Source organism: Agelaius tricolor, unplaced genomic scaffold (assembly GCF_023055355.1).
Source record: "Agelaius tricolor isolate 1412-34295 unplaced genomic scaffold, bAgeTri1.0.p SCAF_2, whole genome shotgun sequence".
Classification (NCBI taxonomy): domain Eukaryota; kingdom Metazoa; phylum Chordata; class Aves; order Passeriformes; family Icteridae; genus Agelaius; species Agelaius tricolor.
In genome coordinates this window covers 56,102,972-56,123,482 of record NW_027269262.1, presented here as the reverse complement: position 1 = coordinate 56,123,482, position 20,511 = coordinate 56,102,972, and the positions used below count along the sequence as shown (strand labels likewise).

At 38.2% G+C, this 20,511-nt stretch overlaps 1 protein-coding gene across 1 annotated transcript in view; it reads left to right on the top strand.

The window, feature by feature from the left end:
- Window positions 1-15,601, top strand: part of ATP6V1H (ATPase H+ transporting V1 subunit H) — a 46,831-nt gene extending 31,230 nt beyond the window's left edge. The window contains exons 12-13 of the mRNA XM_071419453.1: window positions 3,249-3,362; window positions 14,594-15,601. Coding sequence (XP_071275554.1) covers window positions 3,249-3,362; window positions 14,594-14,654 — 175 coding nt within the window. The 3' untranslated portion in view covers window positions 14,655-15,601. The remainder of the gene's footprint in view (window positions 1-3,248; window positions 3,363-14,593) is intronic.
- Window positions 15,602-20,511: the final 4,910 nt, after the last annotated feature.

Genomic DNA, 20,511 nt, shown 5'->3' with positions numbered 1-20,511 from the left:
TTTGCCATAATCTTGAAATAGTTAGCATGCATTTACCTGAATGTGTGGGCTAGTATGGCCATGTGGTTGCTGGTGCAAAGCTATGAAATCAGAGTGGATAAACAGGACCTGTATCCTTCTGTCTGTGGTTGGGAAAATATAGCTGTTAGGACTGCAGCTCCACTTAGCTCCCAGGCTGTTAAGCCTATTCAGCAATGTGCCAGCCTTCAAAAGAAGTGGTCATCAGCAAATAGTGTCCTAGATACTGTTCTAACCCACATTCTTATCTCAAATTCTAATACTTTAGCTGCTTTCTGTCTACAGACTTGGCTTATTTAACTTTCTGTTCCATTGAACAAACTTTTAAAGAATTTCATTTGTAATCCAGTGTATTCTTACCAAATACGACTTCAGCAATTTTGGAACTAACTAAAAGCTTAAAATGCCTCTGGACTGTGTGTCCATTCCAGCATAATAATCCATTTCTTATGTTTTTTTGGTACACAGTTGTGTACTGCTCCCACATGTGATTGGTATTTTAATCTGTCATTGCATGACTCACTCCAAGAACAGATACAGTTCCTTGGTTTAGAAGAGTAGAAGAATTCAGGCGTCCTAAATACTTCTGTTTCTGTTAAGTGTTTATTGTGAACCCTAACTGGATCATCCTTTAGCCTTTGAAGATTGCAGAGATGGATTGGATACTAAAACTACTTAACTTCACCTGCTAGGCACAGTGGAGACCTAGAGCTACAGTTCTGGCTAATCTTTCCCTTTGTCTGACAAAAGAAATGTTTGTTAACAAGATCCTGTGGTTTTTTTTTTATGGCTGTTCTCCAATGCCTAAATAATTTTAAGTTGCTTTTAAAATTACACTTTGTGGACGAAATTGTTGAGACAGTATCACTGTGGGCTTCTCATGAGGCTCACAAAGATGCATTTTCTGAGAGTGTAACATCAGAAATAAAGTTTAGCACTCTTGGTTCCTGACATTAAAAATGCAGACTGCCAGCACAGCTTCCATGTGGCCTACAGGTTATTGTTATGTACAATCAACACTTAGAATTTCTTAAATGCTATGAATGTGGGCTTTGTGTTTTACATGTTTAAGAGATGGGCACCTAGAGCCATTCTCTTCCTTAGCTCAGGATTCAGAAAAAAACTTGCATTCCCTTTTTCACCCTGGCTTTAAGATAAGTAGTGTGGATTTTATATTTGTTTTCTGCTATAACAGTCTAAATTGCATTCATTTGTCTTTATCTGCTATGTCTTCTTTCTCCCTCTAACTGGGTCATGTTAAAACCTGAATCTTCAGCATCCAGAGACTTTTTTGAAATGACACTGTTTTGGCTTAGTGCAGTGATGTTATGGGGAGCAGTCACTGCAGAAGATGTGCACATATAACTGTAACACTGGGCTCTATTACTTCTGTAAAATAAGCAGCAGTTGAGGAGAGGGGAAACTAAATGTAGTGTTTTGGACACGTTTGGAACTTGAAGGAACATGATTCACTGTGAACCTTCTTCACTGTTTAGACCTTTGGGTTAAACTCATGGTTGGGAAGTGATCTGTACTGTAGGCAGCATTATGCAAGAATGATAATGCTGTTCTTCAACTCCTCATGTTCTCAGCCATAATTTCAGTGATGTATTGTCATCTGAAAGAGCCTATTACCATTTGTGATTATAGGCTTTTAACCTTTCATTTTGGTTCTTGCATTCTTCTATCATAAGGAAGCTTTTGAGTTTAATGCCTTTTTCACATCCTTTGACTTCCTGAACATCCAGTGGCTTAAGTCAGTCCTTTAATAAAGAAAAAAAATTATTATTTATGTTTCATACTCTTGCCTTTGTGTGCAGTGGTTTTATATTTAACTTATTAAAAAGGTGAGGCTGCATAAGGCAAGCATAAAGGTTTTTTTTAATCTGTTACATTACTAATAACTTCTTGAATTCTTGGCAAGGATTTTCCAGCTTGAAACAATTGCACTTGTCTGAATCCATTCCTGCTTTATGGAAAAGATGTTTGAATATTATTGGGAAATAATATTCCCTGTGGTCTTAAGGACTGATTTAGAAAATGAAACTGAAAATTCTCTTTTTCATCTCGAGGCTATGTCTTCATACCTGTTCTTTAGTTTGCAAAAATGCATTTTGTTGTGCAGCTGTATTATCTGGCCATGAAAAGAGCAGTACTACATGCAGATAGCAGTATGTATTAATCTGGCCATGAAAAGAGCAGTAGTACATGCAGATAGCTAATGTAAGCTTTAAATGGCAGGACAACATCAGGTTAAGCCTCTAAAGCAAATGATAGTGTCTTCACAGGATAGCATGTTTAACTACTAAGTGAGAGAACCGCTGTAAAAAACTATATGAAAGTCAGTGAGTAAATCAGCTTATATATTCCTTGCAAATTCTCTCCAAATTTACTGTTATGATAGACTGAAATGCTGCATGTAAAGTTATCTGGATGGTGATACCTTTTCAGGTTTTAAGTGTGTTGCCTTCCACCAGTTTTATTTAGAAATAATATATTCATGGCATGCAATACAAGGTTTCATCAGTATTTCATAAGGGATTTGGTATAACTGTTAAAAGGCTGACTGTGGTGGTGAAGTTTGTAGTGAAAGATGCAGCTGAAGCATATCCTTTTTTCTGGGAATGGTACCTTAACAGCCAGTTCTGCATCTTGTGCAGGAGTAGCTGTGGCTCTAGTACAGTTTGAATCTCAAAAAGCTCTATATGTATGAGGTGGGTGATTTAATAGGTCTTGGTGTGATTACAAGCATTCTTCTGTATTAGTGCCAGAAGAGATTGAGGTTTTATTCTTGCAAAAAATTGAGTGACCTGGTTGCCATCCATTTATGGGGTGGATGGTACTACCTCTCCTACCTAATAATTCATAATGCTGTACCCTGCAAACCCTTTTCCAGAGCTGTGTAAAGTAAATAACCCTTTCTGAAAAGGGTTCTTTTCTTGATTATTTATTTCAAAGTAGCAAACAGGAGTCCAGTATAAACATTCTCTGTTGTGAATTCTTAAAAAATCTTAAAAAAAAAAAAAAATCAGTAGTTATTACAGAAGGTAATATGTATTTGTAACACATCAGGTGAGATGTGTATCTTGGCAAATAAATAATTTTAATGAAATAAATATTATATAATTTAAACTTAACCTCTTAATGCCTTGGATGAGAAGTGGTTGGATAGGATAGCTACCTTGAATTGAAAGTAATGTCAAAAAACTTGCTCCTCTCCTGTTTTTCAGAGTGATTGAACAGCTTGGTGGTAAGCAGCTGGTCATGAACCACATGCATCACGAAGACCAGCAAGTTCGTTATAATGCACTGCTGGCTGTGCAGAAGCTGATGGTTCACAACTGGTATGTGAAGATTATTTAACATACTAATAACCATGAGAAATCTTTGTTGTGGAGACAGGATTCAGAACAGTAGATTTCTTTTAGGGGAGAAATAACATTTTTATGTGTTAATAATACAGCAGTTTTTGAACAGCAGATTAATATGATGCTTATAGTAAGAACTTCGTTTTTCTGTGTATTTTGGAGGTAGTTCATTTGAGTAGCTTCCTTACATGGTTGAATGTCACACAAGTAATTCACTTGAACAATGTGTTTTAGCCTAGGTTGGGTATTAGGAAAAGGTTCTTCATCCAGAGGGTGATTGGGCAGTGGGACAGGCTCCCAAGGGAAGTGGTCACAGCACCAGGGTGTTTGGACAATGCTCTCAGACACATGGTGTGACTCTTGGGCTGGCCCCATGCAGGGCCAGGAGCTGGATTTGATGGTTCTTGTGGTTCCTTTACAAGTCAGGATATTCTGTAATGATTCTATGAATTTATTTGAGCTGTGTGTGGAGTAGCAGAAGTTTATGGACTGATTGAGTGTTCTCTAATAACCCTGAAGTCTCAGCAAGTTCTGCTGCAGAGCTTGCTGGTGTGTGATGCTGCCTTTCCAACAGCACACAGGACCTTTATAGGGAAGCATTGAAGGGCTGAAGCTCTGAAAAACAGTGTTCATGAAGCAGCTTTGTATAAGTTGCCAAACTAATTAGGTATGCTAAGCACAAAGCATGGAGAGTTAAAAATACTAATTAGGAGTTTTTAATCTGGTTATTAATTATGAGTGCACCAGAGCTCATATTTTCAGTCTGGCATTGCCTTAAAGCTAGATAAAATACAGGAATACATCTGAATATATTGGAACATAAGTGTTGAGATACAAAAAACTAATTTAATTTTGGACTTAAACAACCTTTTAGTTCTGAAAAGCTTAGTGCTTGGACATATCTATAACATCTGTCAATTTTCTCACCTATTACAGAATTTGAACTTTTTGAAAGGCTGAGTAGGGATGATGCTAGCAGTGTGAAAGTAGTAGGGGAACATGGACTCCTCAGCACCTTCTGATAGGCTAAGTCACCTCCTCCTTGCTGTGACAGGCTGGCTAAGTTGACAAAAAACTCCCATTGTCTCTCTCTGCAGTGTATCATAGGTGAAACAAAGCTAATTTTCTCCCTTTCCTTCTGAAGAATATAGGTTTTAAAGTTTTGACTCTTGTGCATGTTATATTCATTTTATCCTACTCCCTCTCTTAGATGCTGTGGGAACCCTCTATAAAAGAGAAACGTGTTTAAATACCCTACTATGAAAATTCCCACTATACTCTCCACCTGTAATGAGTACTTTGATAAATCACATGAAATTTTTGAGTGTAGAGATAGAGTCTAAACACATGGTCATGTTCAGTTTAATTTTTGGTTATTATTGTCTATTATACTCTACCCTGCTTCTCAGTTTAATACATTTCTTTTCTCACTATGCTGTTCTGATACATTTGAAACATTCTGAGTATTACAAACCAGCTACTTCTAAATAGGAATTACAGTGTGGAAAGTTTAGTTACTGATACTCTCTTCTGCAGTAGGGATGGGCTTTATTTCATGTGTGTTCTGATGTCTTGAAAATCTGGTAGGAAGACCTTTGGTCTTTCTCCAGCACAAACCTCACTGGTAGGAAAAGTTTTCCTGAATGCCAAGCCTGGCTTTTTCTCACTTTCAGTGAGAGACTACTACTTGTAAAAACATCTCATCTGGTCTTCTAGATTTGTTTTGGTTTTTTCATGGTATGAACATTTCTGTGCCTGCTTTTCACAGTTTGTGAACCTTTAGACTTGAAACTGAGGGGGAGATGGCAAAAGTACCCAGTTTCAGATCTTCAGAGGTGTCAGTAAAAAGAATCTGTGTAAGTTAGTGCCACTTCCAGATTTACATTGTCATCTCTGTAATGAATGTTTTCTTGTTTAATTCATAGTGGAACAAGCTTCTGGGGCCCACTGTCCTTGGCTCTTATTTGCCAAAGTAGCGTTCCCCCTGGCATGGACTTACAGCTTAAGTGAAGGAAATGACACACTGTATGTGGGAAGCTGGATCTGTCTTTGTGTAGATCTGGCTTTTGATGCGTGTTGGGAGCTCTTCTGTTTCATTGCTGTCTCGTCTCACCACACAAGCTGAGTCCCCTGACTGCCACACACTGAGATTTAAGTGCCTGCTTACTAAGCTTTGCATTGTCATAAGATATGTTATTCAGCAACTTCAAGGTTTTATTTCCCTTGCTCTTCAGACCTGGGGAAACAATAAACATTTTTCCTCTTGCTTCCACTTATTCTGGAATTACAGTTATTTCATTCAAAGCAATTGTGTTTTTTTCCTTGAGTTTAACTGGTACAGAACAATTTGGCATTACTGTCTGTGACACTTGTGACAGAGGTAGTCAGGCTTTTCCTGAAGGTTAAGTGAGAGAAAGATTAGAAAATAAAGCTTTGCTCTGCCACAATAAGGCTTGATGCAAGTGCTGTGCCTGGAGCTAAGAAAGGAAAACTTGTGGTACTTGAATTGAGGGAATGCCATGGGGCAGCTGAAGTAGCATTCTGCCTAAAACACAGCTGTATCATTTGACTGTTAGCTTAACTTAGAGACAATTAACTCCTAAGTAATTTGAGTAGTTCATTACAGGCTTTCCCTTAGGGGTTTTTAAGTCAGGGATTAATGGGGGGAAATCAGACTGTCAAGCATTCTCTTAAATGGTGAAGCTACATTGGAAAAAGCAGTAACTGCTGTCAGCTTTTCACATGAGATAAGTTCAAGTGAAATATTCCAGTTACATTTGCATGTTAAATGGTCATGCACTTGATGAAGCAAGGAGCAAAATTATCTTTATCATCACTTACTGCCTGTACATGGGAATTAATCCTGAGTTTCAATCTGACTTGAATTGTGTTAGTCATGGCACCCCATGCTGATATTAGGAACCTGTGTAGTGGGTTGATCCGGGGTGCATGCACCCACCAAAGCTGCTGTTATTGCTCTCCTCCATGGCTGAACAGAGGATAGAAAATACAACAAAGGATTCCCAGCTGAGATGAGGACTGGGAGATATCACTCACTAAATACTGTCACATGCAAAACAGGCTCAAATTAGAGATAATTAATTGAATTTGTTACTAACAATACCAGAGCAAGATAGTGAGAAGTAAATATGACCTGAAAAGCACCTTCTCTCCACCCCTCCCTCCTTCCGAGCTCTACCTTCTCCCCTAGGGCTACAGGTAGATAGAATGGGGATAATAGCCAGTTTGTCACACGTTGTTTTCTCCCACTGGCTAGGGAGGGGAATACTTTCCCTGCTCCATAATGGGGTCCCTGCCATGGGAGATAGTTCTCCATGAACTTCTCCAACACGAGTCCATCCCATGGGCAACAGCCCTCCCCAAACTATTGCAGCATGGGTCACTCTTCTGCGGGGTGCAGTCTTTCAAGGACACACTGCTCCAGCGTGTGTCCCTCCACAGGGTCACAAGTCCTGCCAGGAAACCTGCTCCAGTATGGGCTTCTCTCTCCAAGGATCTGCAGATCCCTGTCAGGACCCTGCTCCAGCACAGGCTTCTCTCAGACATTCACCTGCTTGGCCGTGGGGCTCCTGACCTCCTCCATGATACTGACATGAAGAGATGAGTATGTTGGCAGGTGCTAAACAGTGGGAGTTAGGATGTGTCACTTGAGCATGATCAATTATGGTATGGAAGTGGAATTTGTAAAGGGCATACTGAATGAAGCAACAAATTGGGCAAGCTTTGGATACACAACAGGTTCATACATGGTTTTCTAAATGCATAGCCCAGACAAAATTACTTGCTCTCCATCTTTTAAAATGAGGAATTCTGCAGGGAGACAGTAAAAAATCTGAAACTGCCTAGGATTTGCAATATGCTATATTTAGAAACTGTTACTCTACAGATAGTTTCTGTACAGTGCCTGCATTTGGGAGTGAGAAGCGCAGGGTGTAGTGATTGTTAACTGGCAGCCACAAAGTTTGCACCCACCCTCACCCCTTATTTTTTCCCCCATCCCAACAATGAGGTGTAGAATGCTTAATAGAGTAGTAGGCTTAAATATAGGAAACAATACCTACAGGATAATGACTTTCACTATATTTATTTCTCCTGGTTCTTAGCCTTCATTATCGCTACAATTCCCTTTCAGTAGTTAACAGAAGTTAACTAAATGAAAAGCTTGAGAAGATAGTGTCTCTGATAAAAATAAATCTTTTTAAGAGAACAGTTCCTAGCTAGAATGAGACAAGTTAAACAAAAATCCAGTTAATTGCAGGCACACTTGATATCTAGTGGAGTGTTCCATCTTTTTATTTGCACACAAATGTGTATTCTTATAAAACTTCATTCCATGTAGGTGTAGAGGCTGTGTTTATTTATTGGGCATATGCTCTCTGGGATTCATGCTGTGCTCATGTTTTCTGTCATGAGATCTCTACTCTTGGCAGAAACACTTTTTAATATTTATAGAGCTCATGTTAGCGTGGAAGATATCAGACATTCTGCTCAGTTTGCATTTTCTCTTTTCAAAGAAATTGCTTGTTTTCATGAACTATGCTGAAAAACATGTCACCAAAGAAGTAACTTTTTGATAATTTACTTCTGATTAGTGTTCTTTAAAAATTTGATTTCCTGATAGAAAAATCCAGTGAAACACTATGGATGTTGGTCATTCTTACATAAAAAGCTCTTAAGTGTTGTAAGCAAAAAAATTCTTTGTGGTAACTAAACCTTCTGTTTAAGTATAAAACTCTTTCCAAACCACATTGCAAGGTTTAGTCAAGTGGGTTTTGTAAATTCACAGAATGGCTCTTTGTGTTAGCTCATAGCATATCTTATAAGTGAAAAATGGCTGGTGCTTTGTCCCTAATAGAAAGATACATATTGAATTGGATTTCACAGTTTATTTTCTTTTAAAATCAAATACTTAAGTAATAGCTTTGTTATAAGACCTCATTGGTCTGCTGTCTCTTCATAGTTTGTATGTGAAGTTGTGAACTGGAAGTCTATAATAACACATTCTAAGATTGGACAAAACCAAGGAAACTGCTGAGAGGAAAGGAGGTTCTTGTAGTGTCTCAGTTTGAAGACTCACGTTAATGCTGCATTTCATGTTGTAAGGAGGGCTTTAAACCATGCTATGAGTAGTATTTTCAGTAATCATGATAATCTGTAGATTGTCTATTAATATTCCTGCATTCAGCTGAAGAAAGGGCTCCATTTGGAAACACAAAGCCCCTTTCATGTAATGTTCATAATCCTTCTGTACAACCATTCAAGCTGTTTAGTTTTTATGTGCACCTCAGAATGTTAAGCATCTCTTTACTGTGAATAATTAAACAGAAACAATGTCCTAGATTTTGTTTATCTCAACAGTTGGCTTTTGTTCTATTTGTTTGTATGAAGTGGAATCTGTTAAACTAAGTATTGAGAATTGCAGAGATGTTTGCAGTATCTTTTCTTTCTTGAGATCCACAGCCACATTTATAGGTCAAGGAGATACAGGGTGAAAATGACCATGGTTCCACTGAAAAAGATAATTTATAAAAATCTTCAGTTTGGTTTGTTGGAGGACCAAGCTGTTTGGTCAAAGTGGCTTTGATTCTGCTGTGTAGATTTGGTTTTTTTGTTTTTGTTGTTGGTTTGTGATGACTTAGCTTCAAAACCACTCATAGTAGGCATTGGTATAATAAGCACATATTTTATATCCTTTAATACAATTTTTAAATTGGACTATTTCATATTGTATAAATCCACTGAGTCAAAGAAGAAAATTGTGTTCGGTAAACAAATGACAGAAGACAACAGCAGTTCTCCAGTGGTAGCATTCCAACTTTGGCAGTCTTCCCAGACCAGCTCTCTAGGAAGATGTCTCTGTTTGTTACTTTACTACTTTTATAATTGTTCTCTTCCTGTTTACTTTTGTGAAGAAAATAATACTGAGGAGCATGTAATGTGTATATATACATCTTTTCTGTATATAGTATAGAAGAAAAAAAAATGCATATAAAAATGTGCAGCATTATAACTTTGGATCCAGCAGTAAGACAGGTTAATATTACATATCAGGAACCAAATATTAACATCACTTCAGGTTTGATTTGAGCCTGGCTTCTTTATTTTATTTCCTGGCTTCTGTAACTGTGGCTCTGTGGGGAGACAAATGCAGCTGGTGGTGGCCCCTGTGGGTCTCCACTCGCCTTTTTCCCAGCCACCACCAGTGTTAATGTGACACTGCAGTAACCATGTTCAAGGGAGCTTATTTGTGGAAAGCAATTCACTGCAATTCACCTGGGAGTTAAATGAACAAAAGTGCTGTCTCAGTAGAATACCCTGAGTGCCTCATGAGAAACAGGCCTACACAGCTGGAATGGGTTACAGGGTTGGTGTTCCAGCTCTGTCTCACATTGGATTAGGTGGAGAATAGACAGTTGCAACCTTGTGATGGTGTTGCCACTTCATGTGTACTGCTCAGAGGTTCCAGGGATGGTTACTCTGCGGAGTGTAACACTAACAAGACAATATTTCCATGAGTTAGTTTAGCCTGCTTAGAATTGGGAATATATCAATTATGTAATTCAAATACCTACTTGTAAAGCCACAATAAATTAGTAAAACTGGTCCATCTCTTTCTAGTCTAATAACTTCTCTCCAGGTTACTAGACCTCTAGCAGAAATGCAACATAGGGCTGGCAAAACTGATCAATTTGTTCAAACTATTCTATCTGCTTCCTGTCCTGTGAACTTGTTTGTTTAACTATTTGTCATATTTTTATGATTTGTCTGTAAGCAGTGTATGTTGGCAATGTCTTTCGAGTGTATTGAGTCAAGTGGCAGACTTTTTGAAGGATTTCTTTAGAACTAGCTTTTCAATTTCATTTTCGAAAGTATGGGACTCTAGGTTTATGTTTAGATAGAGAAAAATAAAATCAATATTTTTATAATTTGGTTTTTGTCAAAAAAAGGCATTCTGTCTCTTGGGAACCTCAGTCTGCTATGCCAAGCTAGAGATTGCAGATATTCAAGACTATCAAATATTTTTAATAATTAGGATGCAAGAGTTAAATGTAAGACAAGAGAAAATATGAAAATTGAATCCTTCCTTTACTCTGTGCTTCATCCACTTTTCTTCCTTTGCCCATTAATTTTCAGTGTCCTTTAAAGGACAGGTAAATCTGACTGCACTGGAATTTGGAGAATAACACTGAAAGTAGTACTACTTAAACTTCAAGGCTTGTTTCTTTTAACACACGGCTCCTAGGGATCTGTTGTGTGTGTCTTATCATACCCTTCTATCGCAGATTGTTTGTTGTTTGACAATGATCTTTTAGTATATGGTATATTTAGTATAAAATTTGTAGGTGGTGTCTTGTGCTAGTTTGCAATCTCCTTATTCCATATTCACTGAGTTTACATGTTGGATCAGTTCTGTGTGCCTTTTCCTAAATAAACTTGAAGTGTTTGTTTCAATTATGACATTTAAGTATGTCTCTGCTTCAAGGTGTCTCGTGAGCAACAAAAACTGATTAAATTAAAGGAAGAAACAAATTAGAATAAGAATTTGAGATAAAATGAATTCTTGTATTCACCTGTAAGCTTCCTTTTCTTCATGGAAAAAGCACTTTGGGAACAGCAGAAAATGTATGTCTAAAAAGAGGCCTCAAAAAGGGGGAATTACTACTGTGGAAGGAATCTCACTTGGTTGTTCTAGTAAGAATGAAAAGATTAATTTGCAAATGGAAATTACTTATGCTTCACTGTCAGACTTTTGGATGACCAGGGAAGTGAAAGTGTGTGGTGTTTCAAGTCTTGTTGGTCTGAGCTTTAATTGAGAAATGGAAGATTTTATAGCTAGTCTCAAAAGTGTACTGTAGTCTTGAGTACTACAGTTGCATGTTTGAAGCTTGTTTGCATTAGCTTCATCTGCTTTTAATAAGGATGGTTTTATGGTGAAGGAAATAAGAAGATGGCTAAACCTGACCTTTTTATAAAGGCCTTTCTGTGAGGAAAATGGTTTAAAATATCTTGTAATGGTCCAATTCTTGGGCTTATAGCTTGCAATTAAAAAAAAAAGTAAGTCTAATACCTACCTCATTACTTTCTGTTGTAGCATGCTATTTTGATAACTTTATTAAACTGATTTGTTATCTTATGACAAGATCCACCCTTTCATCATACCTGCTCTTATAGTGCAATGTGTTGAATACTTGCATTCTTACAGGTGACTTTAATTTTGAGAGGTAAATAGTAAAGAGAAAAACTGGGATTTTAAAATAAAGTTTAACTAAGCATCAGTGCAGAATAAAGTCTTAGACCCTTAATTCTTAATAGCATGGGGATGGACATTTATGTCCAACTTATGAGTGAAGTTTGGAGCTTACAGTGCTTCTTAACCTCCTAACAGGATGAAACACCAGTATTTATAAAATATATTTGAATCTTCTTATTCTTTTAATATGTGTTTTACCAGAGGGAGAACAGGGTCCTGCTTAAAATTTTGGAGCAGGTCCAGAGGAGACCTATGAAGATGATTTAGAGGCATGGAAAACCTGTGCTGTGAGCAGAAGATCTGAGTTGGGGTTGTTAAGCCTGGACAAGAGGAATCTCTGGGAGATGTTAGAGCACCTGTACAGTACCTAAAGGAGGCCTACAGGAAGGCTGGAGAGGGCCTTCCCGCAAGGCTAAGGGATGATAGCTATGAAATAAAACAGGGCTGAGTTAGATTAGATATCAGAATTATTTCCTGTGAGGATGGTGAGACACTGGAAGAGGTTTCCCAGAGAATCTGTGGATGCCCCATCCTGTGGAGTATTCAAGGCCAGGTTGGAGGGGGCTTTCAGCAGCCTGGTGTAGTGGAAGGTGTCCCTGCCCATGGCAGAGGGCTTGGAATCAGATGATCTTTAAGTTCTCTTCCAACCCAAACCATTCTATGATTCCATGTTCATCTAATCTAGACCATGCAATAGCTTGTCCTGGGTTAACCAGTGACCCTCAAATGGGAGTGATAATTTTCTGTTTGGTTAAGTGATCCTTCTAACAGCTTGTAATGCAAGGTTTTTGCATTTCAGTGGCCCTTGGTGGTGGCTAAAGAGGTGATGGTGTAGGAACACTATGGGATTTTCACTTGGGTATGCAGCATGACAATGTAGAGATGTAACTGCAGGTACTCATTCTGTATGGGGAAATGGGCCAATTTTCCTTGACCCTGCACTTAGAACTTACACCTGCAAAAGGTTTTGTAGGGAACATACTGTTCTACTTACTGTAGAAGTTGAATATGTCTGTGAAGGCACTAAGTACCTACAAAATATGCTACTGCTCTGCTGCCTTGGAGATTTTTGCTGACTGCACTGCACTCTAGTGGGGTTTTTAGAAAGCCTTGACCATGCATCTGAAGCAGTGTAAGCTTTGCAATAGTTGTAGTGTTATGGATTATTAGCTTCATTGATTTTCCTACTTGGAAGTAATAGTGTGGGATTTTCACATTCAATATGGTTCATCTGTGCTTTAAGAACAAATAATGTTGTGGGCTTGTAATATGATGAGCAGAGCCATGTATGCAACAAGTGTCAGTTGGTTTCATGGCTGGATGTCAGAGAAGAAATACTAGAATCAGTACATGCATATAGGCATGAAACAAATGAAAACAAAACAAAAAAAAAGACAACCAGAAACATAGAGGGAGCATAAAGAGGGATGGTGAGTGTGGAAGCTCTTCCATAGTTGCTCTCTGTGTTTTTGGATGACTGTCAAATTTTGTTTTGCTGGTACAGTCCTGCAAAACCACAAGAGAGCAGCTTATTTCCTTTGCCAGCAGGAGCCTCTACTTTGAGGGTGATAACCTGCCTGTTATGAGCAGGAGTTGTATCTATTAAGTGGAGCCCAAGCATTAAAATACTGTGATTTTACAGCAACACCTGATGGAGCTGTAAATGAAGGCGCTAAACCCTAACATATGGTTCAGCATACAAATTATGTGTTATTTTCTTTGCTAGAGGTGTTTGAAGTTAATGTTTTATAGGAGCTTTTGCTTTTCTGGATGCTTAATGTTAAAACTGAGAAAAGTGGTGTTGGGTGGTGCAGTTGGTGTGCTGAGCTTCATTGTGCAATAGGAATTGCAATGCATAAGGGATAATTGTTCAACAGGACACTAAGCTGAAAACTAGTTTTTGAAATGTGCAAAAAACCTGATCTTTGAAATTTATTTTTTTAATTAAGCAAAAGCACATACTCTTGAGTTATGTAGGGATTTTTTGAGACGTCTTTCTGAACACCATCCTTCTGAGATGCTTCTAGTGCTTAACCTGTGTAGGTTGAAATGTCTGTGTAGTGAGAAAGCACAGCACTAAGTGTATGATCAGCAGTAGAAAAAGAACGCCTACATTTCATGAGTCCTGAAGCCTCTCTTTCACTTGATACAGTGGTACAATTATTGTATTTTCTGTGACAAGCAGCAGCCCAGGTACTATTATTAAAGACCGCTTACAGCTTTTTTTGTGGTTCTTTTTGCGAAGTGTTGATCTGCTTTCACAAGAGAGAAAGTGAAGGACTGTAACATTCAGAAGAACTGTGCAGTATTTTTCCATGGGATTTAGACACTGTTGCTCAGGGCAAGTGCCAGTAATCTGAGAGATGTTCCAGTGTTGAGAGGAGAGATAGAAAGTAAGTGGCTTAGTGCACTTCAAAGTGCAGGTGAGGAAAGCACTTTAAAGAAGATGTTGCTGTACAGTGGGCCTGGATTGATTATCTTTTATTTTTCTCAACTTGAAAATGTAGTTATTGAGTCAGTGTCTATTTGCTTGCCTGTTGTATTGCCAGTATGTCCTTTGTTTTACACGTGCTCCTGCAGCTGGGTTGTGGAAAGGGATACTTTCAAATGTTTTCCCATAGCTTCTAAAATATGTATTTAACAAGCAGAATTTATCTGCTTCATGAGTGTTCTGTGTCAGATGTCAGGGCTTCTCAATGTTCCCTTTGGGCTCTTTCTTTTTCTAGACAGCTTTGTTATGTTTGATTTGTACTTTATTTTCATAGGGCAGATGATGGATACTTGGGTGTGCTCATTGTTGCTCCAGTTGACATCATTTAAGGGATTAATTCTGAACTTAAAGCTTTTTCTTCTTTATACACTTAGTAATTCCCACGACTGTTGCACTCCCCACTCTCCAGAACATTTCTCAATCTAATTTTTTGTTGTATTTCAGGGAATACCTTGGGAAGCAGTTGCAGTCAGAACAACCTCAGACGGCCACCGCACGGAGCTAAACACTTTCATCAGTTCATGCAGTTTGTGCTTACAATTTCAGTGTGTTTCTCTTTAAATGAATACAAAGGAAATCCTGAAATCACATGCTCTTTGTCTGCTACGGGTGCATAAACATTCCAACTTCCCTCTAGTGTTGTTGGCTTACTAAAAATTTGTTTGTTCAACTAGTTCTGCTGATTATGCCTATTAGCTTCTTGTTCTATTCTGAATGTATATGAAGAAATGTGGCTAATATATTGCATTTGTTTTATGTATTTATTCTCATAATAAAGACTATTATTAAAGGATATCCGTTCCATAATGGATATTATAATTAGCCTAGAAAAATTTTTCTCTTCTTTTAGTGGCTTATCAGTGTTGTCACTTTCCAAGAAAAGTAAGTTGTCTCCTTATGTCTCAGACAAATTAGTAAGGCTTTGACTTAGTGTTTCATAGAAAGTGCAATAGCCTAAGAAATATTGATTATTTGAATTGAATTGAATACTAAAATATATTCCAAGTCTCAAAATAGTGTTGAAATTGTATATAAAAGCAAAGGTATGGGTGGGGCTTTTTTGGGGGGGTGGCATAGTTCTCTTGTTAGAAACTACGTTAAAAAATCTGGAAATGAGAAGAGGAAAAGAAATGAGCACTCCTCCATCAGTGAAAACACATCCTCAAGATTGTTAGTCCAGCTGTATAACACCAGTGGTTAAGGCTGTAGATCATAGATCAAGTTGAGGGTGTGGTTTTTTTGTTTTTTTTTTAATGTGCACTACTAGCTGCTGAAATTGTAATTTCATGGAGTTTTTGGTTATTGAAAATACTTGTAAATGTTAGGGTTCTGGTTTCATTCCAAAATCCATTGTATTTCTTTTATATTAAGCCAGATAATTTGGCTACCAATGTGTTCTGTGTTCAGTATAAAATATGTAATCAATAAATTTAAGCTGATCTTGGCTTGGCATATGAGAACAGTTTTGTTGCATAGATAGAAGCCTGGCTCCAGGCACTTGCAATACCAAACAGTTAATATTCTTGTGATTCATTATTAGAATTAAAAAAAAAAAAAAAAAGGTGAACATAATTCTTAACCTTGTCAGTAGTCATTTGAAGTGCAAGTCTCTGAGGAAGCTTAGAGTACTTTGTCATCAAGTGAAAAGACTAATTGGGAAGACTTTTCCTTATCCAGCCTGGATTTTCATCATATGTAATTAAAATTTGACCACTGTTGCAATGGAAAGAGAAGAGAGTTAGAGGACTACAGGTTGATGATTTCTTTGTCTGCTTTAATTAAAATTGGAATGTGTAGCTAAATGACTGTTGCTTACTTTTGCATATAGAAGGCAAAGGCCTTGATATTGTAGTCAGTATCACAAGAGTAGAAAGAACTAACCCTCACTCCAACTAAAGTCAGTTTATGTGAGTAGATCTTAACTCAGCACTGCACATTCCCGCAGTGCTGGGGGATACAGGTGGTGTGGGAAGCAGCTGGGAGAACAGGGGTGCACCTACACTGCCATTCTTACCTTGGGTAAGTTGAACACTCTTGGAATGAATCTCTGAGTCCTCCCTGCATTTCACACTTCAATTTACATTGTGTGGTGGTGTCAGCCCATGAAAGGGCTTCTCCAATCAAGCTGTCTCAGGATGCACATCTTGCATGATGTATGTCATGCTCTACATCCTGTGTGTCTTGGCTACGTGGTAAGTGTTCAGTCCACTGCACCAAGTAAGATTTTGTTTGAAGTATGGCCTTTAGAAATGCATTCAGAATGCTGAATTACCGCCAGCTGTCTTGCTCTACAAATCAGCTTCTCATGTCACATTTGACAATGAAAGCAGGGCCTAAGACTGCTCTAAAAGATTGGTTCTATGGTTACAGCTGTAATGTTGGGTCCAAGAACTGTGACGTGGCATTAATGAGAAAGCAATGTCTCCCCACCTTCAAAACCAAGTGTGTTTCCTTTTCCAAAGGGAACACTAAAGCACTGCTGGGTAAGGAGATCTGGGATTGAATTGTAGAAGTAAACATGATGAATACTACCACTGGAAACCTCTTCAATTCTGGAGAAGCTAGAAATAACCAAGTTACTCATAATGTGAAACAAAATTGCTTACAAGAGTTGACCTAAAACATCTGAGTATTATTTTCATCTATTATACAAATAAATTCTCCTCTCCTGCTTTGCTAGTATTATCCTGTGCATAATTTAATTCTTCATCATGTGGCGTGTTTATAAGCTGTGTGATACCTGGCATTCTCTGACATTTAGTTACCACCTTGTGTCCAACAGCTCTCTAATTAAAGCAATGGTTCTGAAGTTTCACTTATATCCCTGTATGTTATTGATGTCCTGGTGCCTGTGAAACCTGAAAGCCTGCAAGCTCTGAGATTTCCAGCTGCCAATGGTAACATTCAAGTGGCTCAAAGCTTGGATCTGAGTGAGTTCCTGCCAACAATTGTACTTTAAGATGCCTGGAAACCTGCAGGGGAGGGTGCTATGGAGGACTTTGTTGTGCAGCCAGTAATTTGGACTGAAGTTGCCAGAGCTGAGATTTCTGCAGGAGTCAGGCTGCTCATGGTGTCCTACAGGTCCTGGGGAATCTTGCCATAGCAGAGGGCTGCAGAGCAATTTCCAAATATGGATTCTTCATCTCCCATCCCACTTGTTGGCAGTGAAAGACCTTCATCCGCGGTCCCAAGAGAGAAAGGAGGACAGAGCTGTTGAGATTTAAACCTTTGGAATCAGGAAAATCAACCAAAAAGTTTTTGTTGGATTTTAATTATTAATAAAACTTTCTACTGAGTCTGTTTTTTTGTCTCACAAGCCTAGTGCTAGCTTTTGCTACTGAGTGGTTTTTTTACTATTCACCTGTCTGCATTACTCACTCTCCTTGCTCAGCCTCTTTATCCCAAAATCTGGCCTGGTGCAGGCAGATGCCGTGGTGCATGTTGGGTGCTTCAAGGCTTTGTGATGACAGTGTGGGGAGAGCACAGTGTCTGGAAGAGAAATGTGTGCCAGCAGCTTCCTTTGTTCCCTCTGGTGATGTGAAGATTTAGAGACACGGCTGGAGATGAGCTGCCATGGACCAGATGACTAACTTGCTCCTAAAGCGAGGAGACACAGTCACCATCCTCCAAATTAGGGTAATCAGTCTTCTCTGGGAGAAATTCACTGTTTTCCTAACTTTTGATTTCATTCTTATGTTTCATTTCCCTTTCATTTCCCTTTAATTTTCCTGGAGCTTAATTAAAGTAACAGAGCCTTTGAAATCTTTAGATAAACTGACTTTCAAGTCTTGCATTTGGGATTTCTTTTACTTTTCTGGTTAAATGACTTTCTTTGAACTTTGGTCTTGGTCTGAAATCTGAAGGGGAAATAAATTTGAGTAAGTTTTAAGTTTTCAAGACACAGCAACTGTGAAAAGAATTTAAACCTGTAACAATTCTATGTAGGAGAGATGCATGATGATGTACTGACACCTAGAACTAAGGCAGGAAAATGCCTTTAATCATGTGCTTACTGAATGTTTATTTTTCCCACAAGCTGGTTGAGATCTTAAGGTCAGATTTTGCTCTTGGCCAGTGAAATACTCTGCTGGAAACAAACCAGGGCTGAGTAGGAGATGGGTTGCCCAGGCCCTGGGTGTACCATGCTACCTCACACCTCTTTTCAGTATCTCATCTGAGCTTCAAAAGTACCTTTGTGCACTTGTGTGAACAAATGGAGATGGTCACTCATTTCTAACACTCTGAGCTGCTGGGTCTTTACCTTTTCAGGAATAGAACATGCAGGTTTTATGCAGTAAGTGCATGCAGTAAGTGGCAAGGACTCAGGGGGAAATTGGTTGACTCATCTCTATACAAAAGCTTTTGCTTTTTCCTTTGGCAGCTTCTGCAGAATAGTTGGGAGTTGTCTTCTTAGAGCCACATGTTGTCAGAACTGAGAAGAGAGCTTGTGCTCTTGTGATGACCAGGTATGTTATTAATTTTATTTGCTTCCTCTTAGACTCCAAAATTATTATTAAAAATGTCTGAACTGCTGTTAAGATTTACAAATGGCTGAGGGGATCATCATTTGAATACCACAGAAAGCAACAAACTGTCTTGCAAATGTTAGGTGCTGCAGTTAGGGAGTAACCTCAGAACTCTTTTTGCCTTGTAATGTGCATATTTCATTGGCACAGCTGGTTCTGAGATGCACAAGGCATTGCTAAACATAAGCTGTGCTAAAAACTGCCAGTATCCTTTGCTTAAGAATATTTTTCATGGCCTGTCTCTTGGCCTTATGGATGCTTTTGACCTAAATTACTGTATAGTAAGGAGCCTAGTCAATTAAAAAAAAAAAAAAAAAGGAATAATCACTGATGTTTTGCAGTGTTTTTTTCTCTTTCTTGGTTATGTCCAAGATAATCTCTGTACTATAGAAAAGTAATTTTAATTTGAGGCAAAACAGGGAAAAAGAAAAAAACAATCCCTCTTCATATAAAAGTGGACAGAAACGATATATATAAACTTCATAATCTCACAGATTTTCCCAGAAGTGCACAATTTTTTCCCCTCTGTGCGAAAACTAAATGTGCAAAAGGGAAAAATTAAAATTTTCAAGAGCCATCTTAGGTGCCATTCTGAGCATATTCCTAATATAATTTTTCCAAGGCTCTTCAGTTTGCTGTGTCTGGACTCTGTGCAGAGACAAACTGTCAAGGTGAAAATAACTTTTTCAGTGTCATTCATTAAGTATTTTCAAAAGGCTGCATTTATCCAGCTCTGCCAAGAATGGGCAAAGAAACTGGACAGCTGATGGCAGCAATGACAGTTAAATCCTATTGATTTGGAAATCACAGAACTGCTACAATATCAGACTATTTTATAGGAAGAAAGCATGATAAATTGTGGACTTAAAGGTCATCATTCTCTAGGCAATTTTCATGTGGTAAGGAAGGGTGCAAAACAAGTCTGTTCTGTCAGGTGTAGGTGGCTAAAATGCAGCTTTGGATTATGAGTCTGTCAGCGTGGGGATCATGGCAACAGCTTTTTTTTTCTTTTTTTTTTTTTCCTGCTAGAAGATCACAGGCTATCTCCATCTTTGGAGATTTGCAAAGATTACAATGCATTTACAAAGAATCACTTTATCTGGCTTCCCCAGCTGGTGCACTTAAAAGGAGCTGGTCCTCTCCTATCCAAGTGTCTGGGAAAGAGAGCACTGATGAAATACTAAAATCCATCTGGGATGTCTTTGGTGAGGTCCTTTTACAGGAAGTGCATAAATTGTACCTTCTGTTGTGTGTCTGAATGTCACACCTCAAAATTTCACTTCTCAGGTGTCATCTAGTTCTTTCTGTATTATATTCTAATTTCTCTTAGAATTGGTAGATTTTCACAATTTAAATGTATTTTGTTGCTATGTCAAGCGGATGATGGATGAGACCTAGAATAAGGGTAATGTTTTAGAAAAAAATAGTTACTTTCCTTGGGTAAGAAAAGACTATTTATGCCTCTTCTCTCTTGTTGTATTTTACCTGTTTTTCTTATATATTCTAGTTTGAACTCTAACAAATACTGTTTCTAAAGAAATAGTCAAGATTTTTATCATATTGCTCTTAACCTGGCAAGCCTATTTTATTTTTCTTTATTTTTTTCCCACTTAGGGGTATTAAATGTCCTGAATTTTATCACCTCTGACTTCACATGCACAGTGCTGATTTTTTTTCTTCTAAGAAATCTGGAATGGGATGAACTCTTTCCTTAAAGAGAATACATTAAGCTTCCTAGACTTTATGTCTATGGAAGTTCCAACTTTCTCATCTAAATAGCCTTTAACCTGGGCTGAACTTCATGACTCTGACTGCCCTGCAGGGACTGGGCACTGT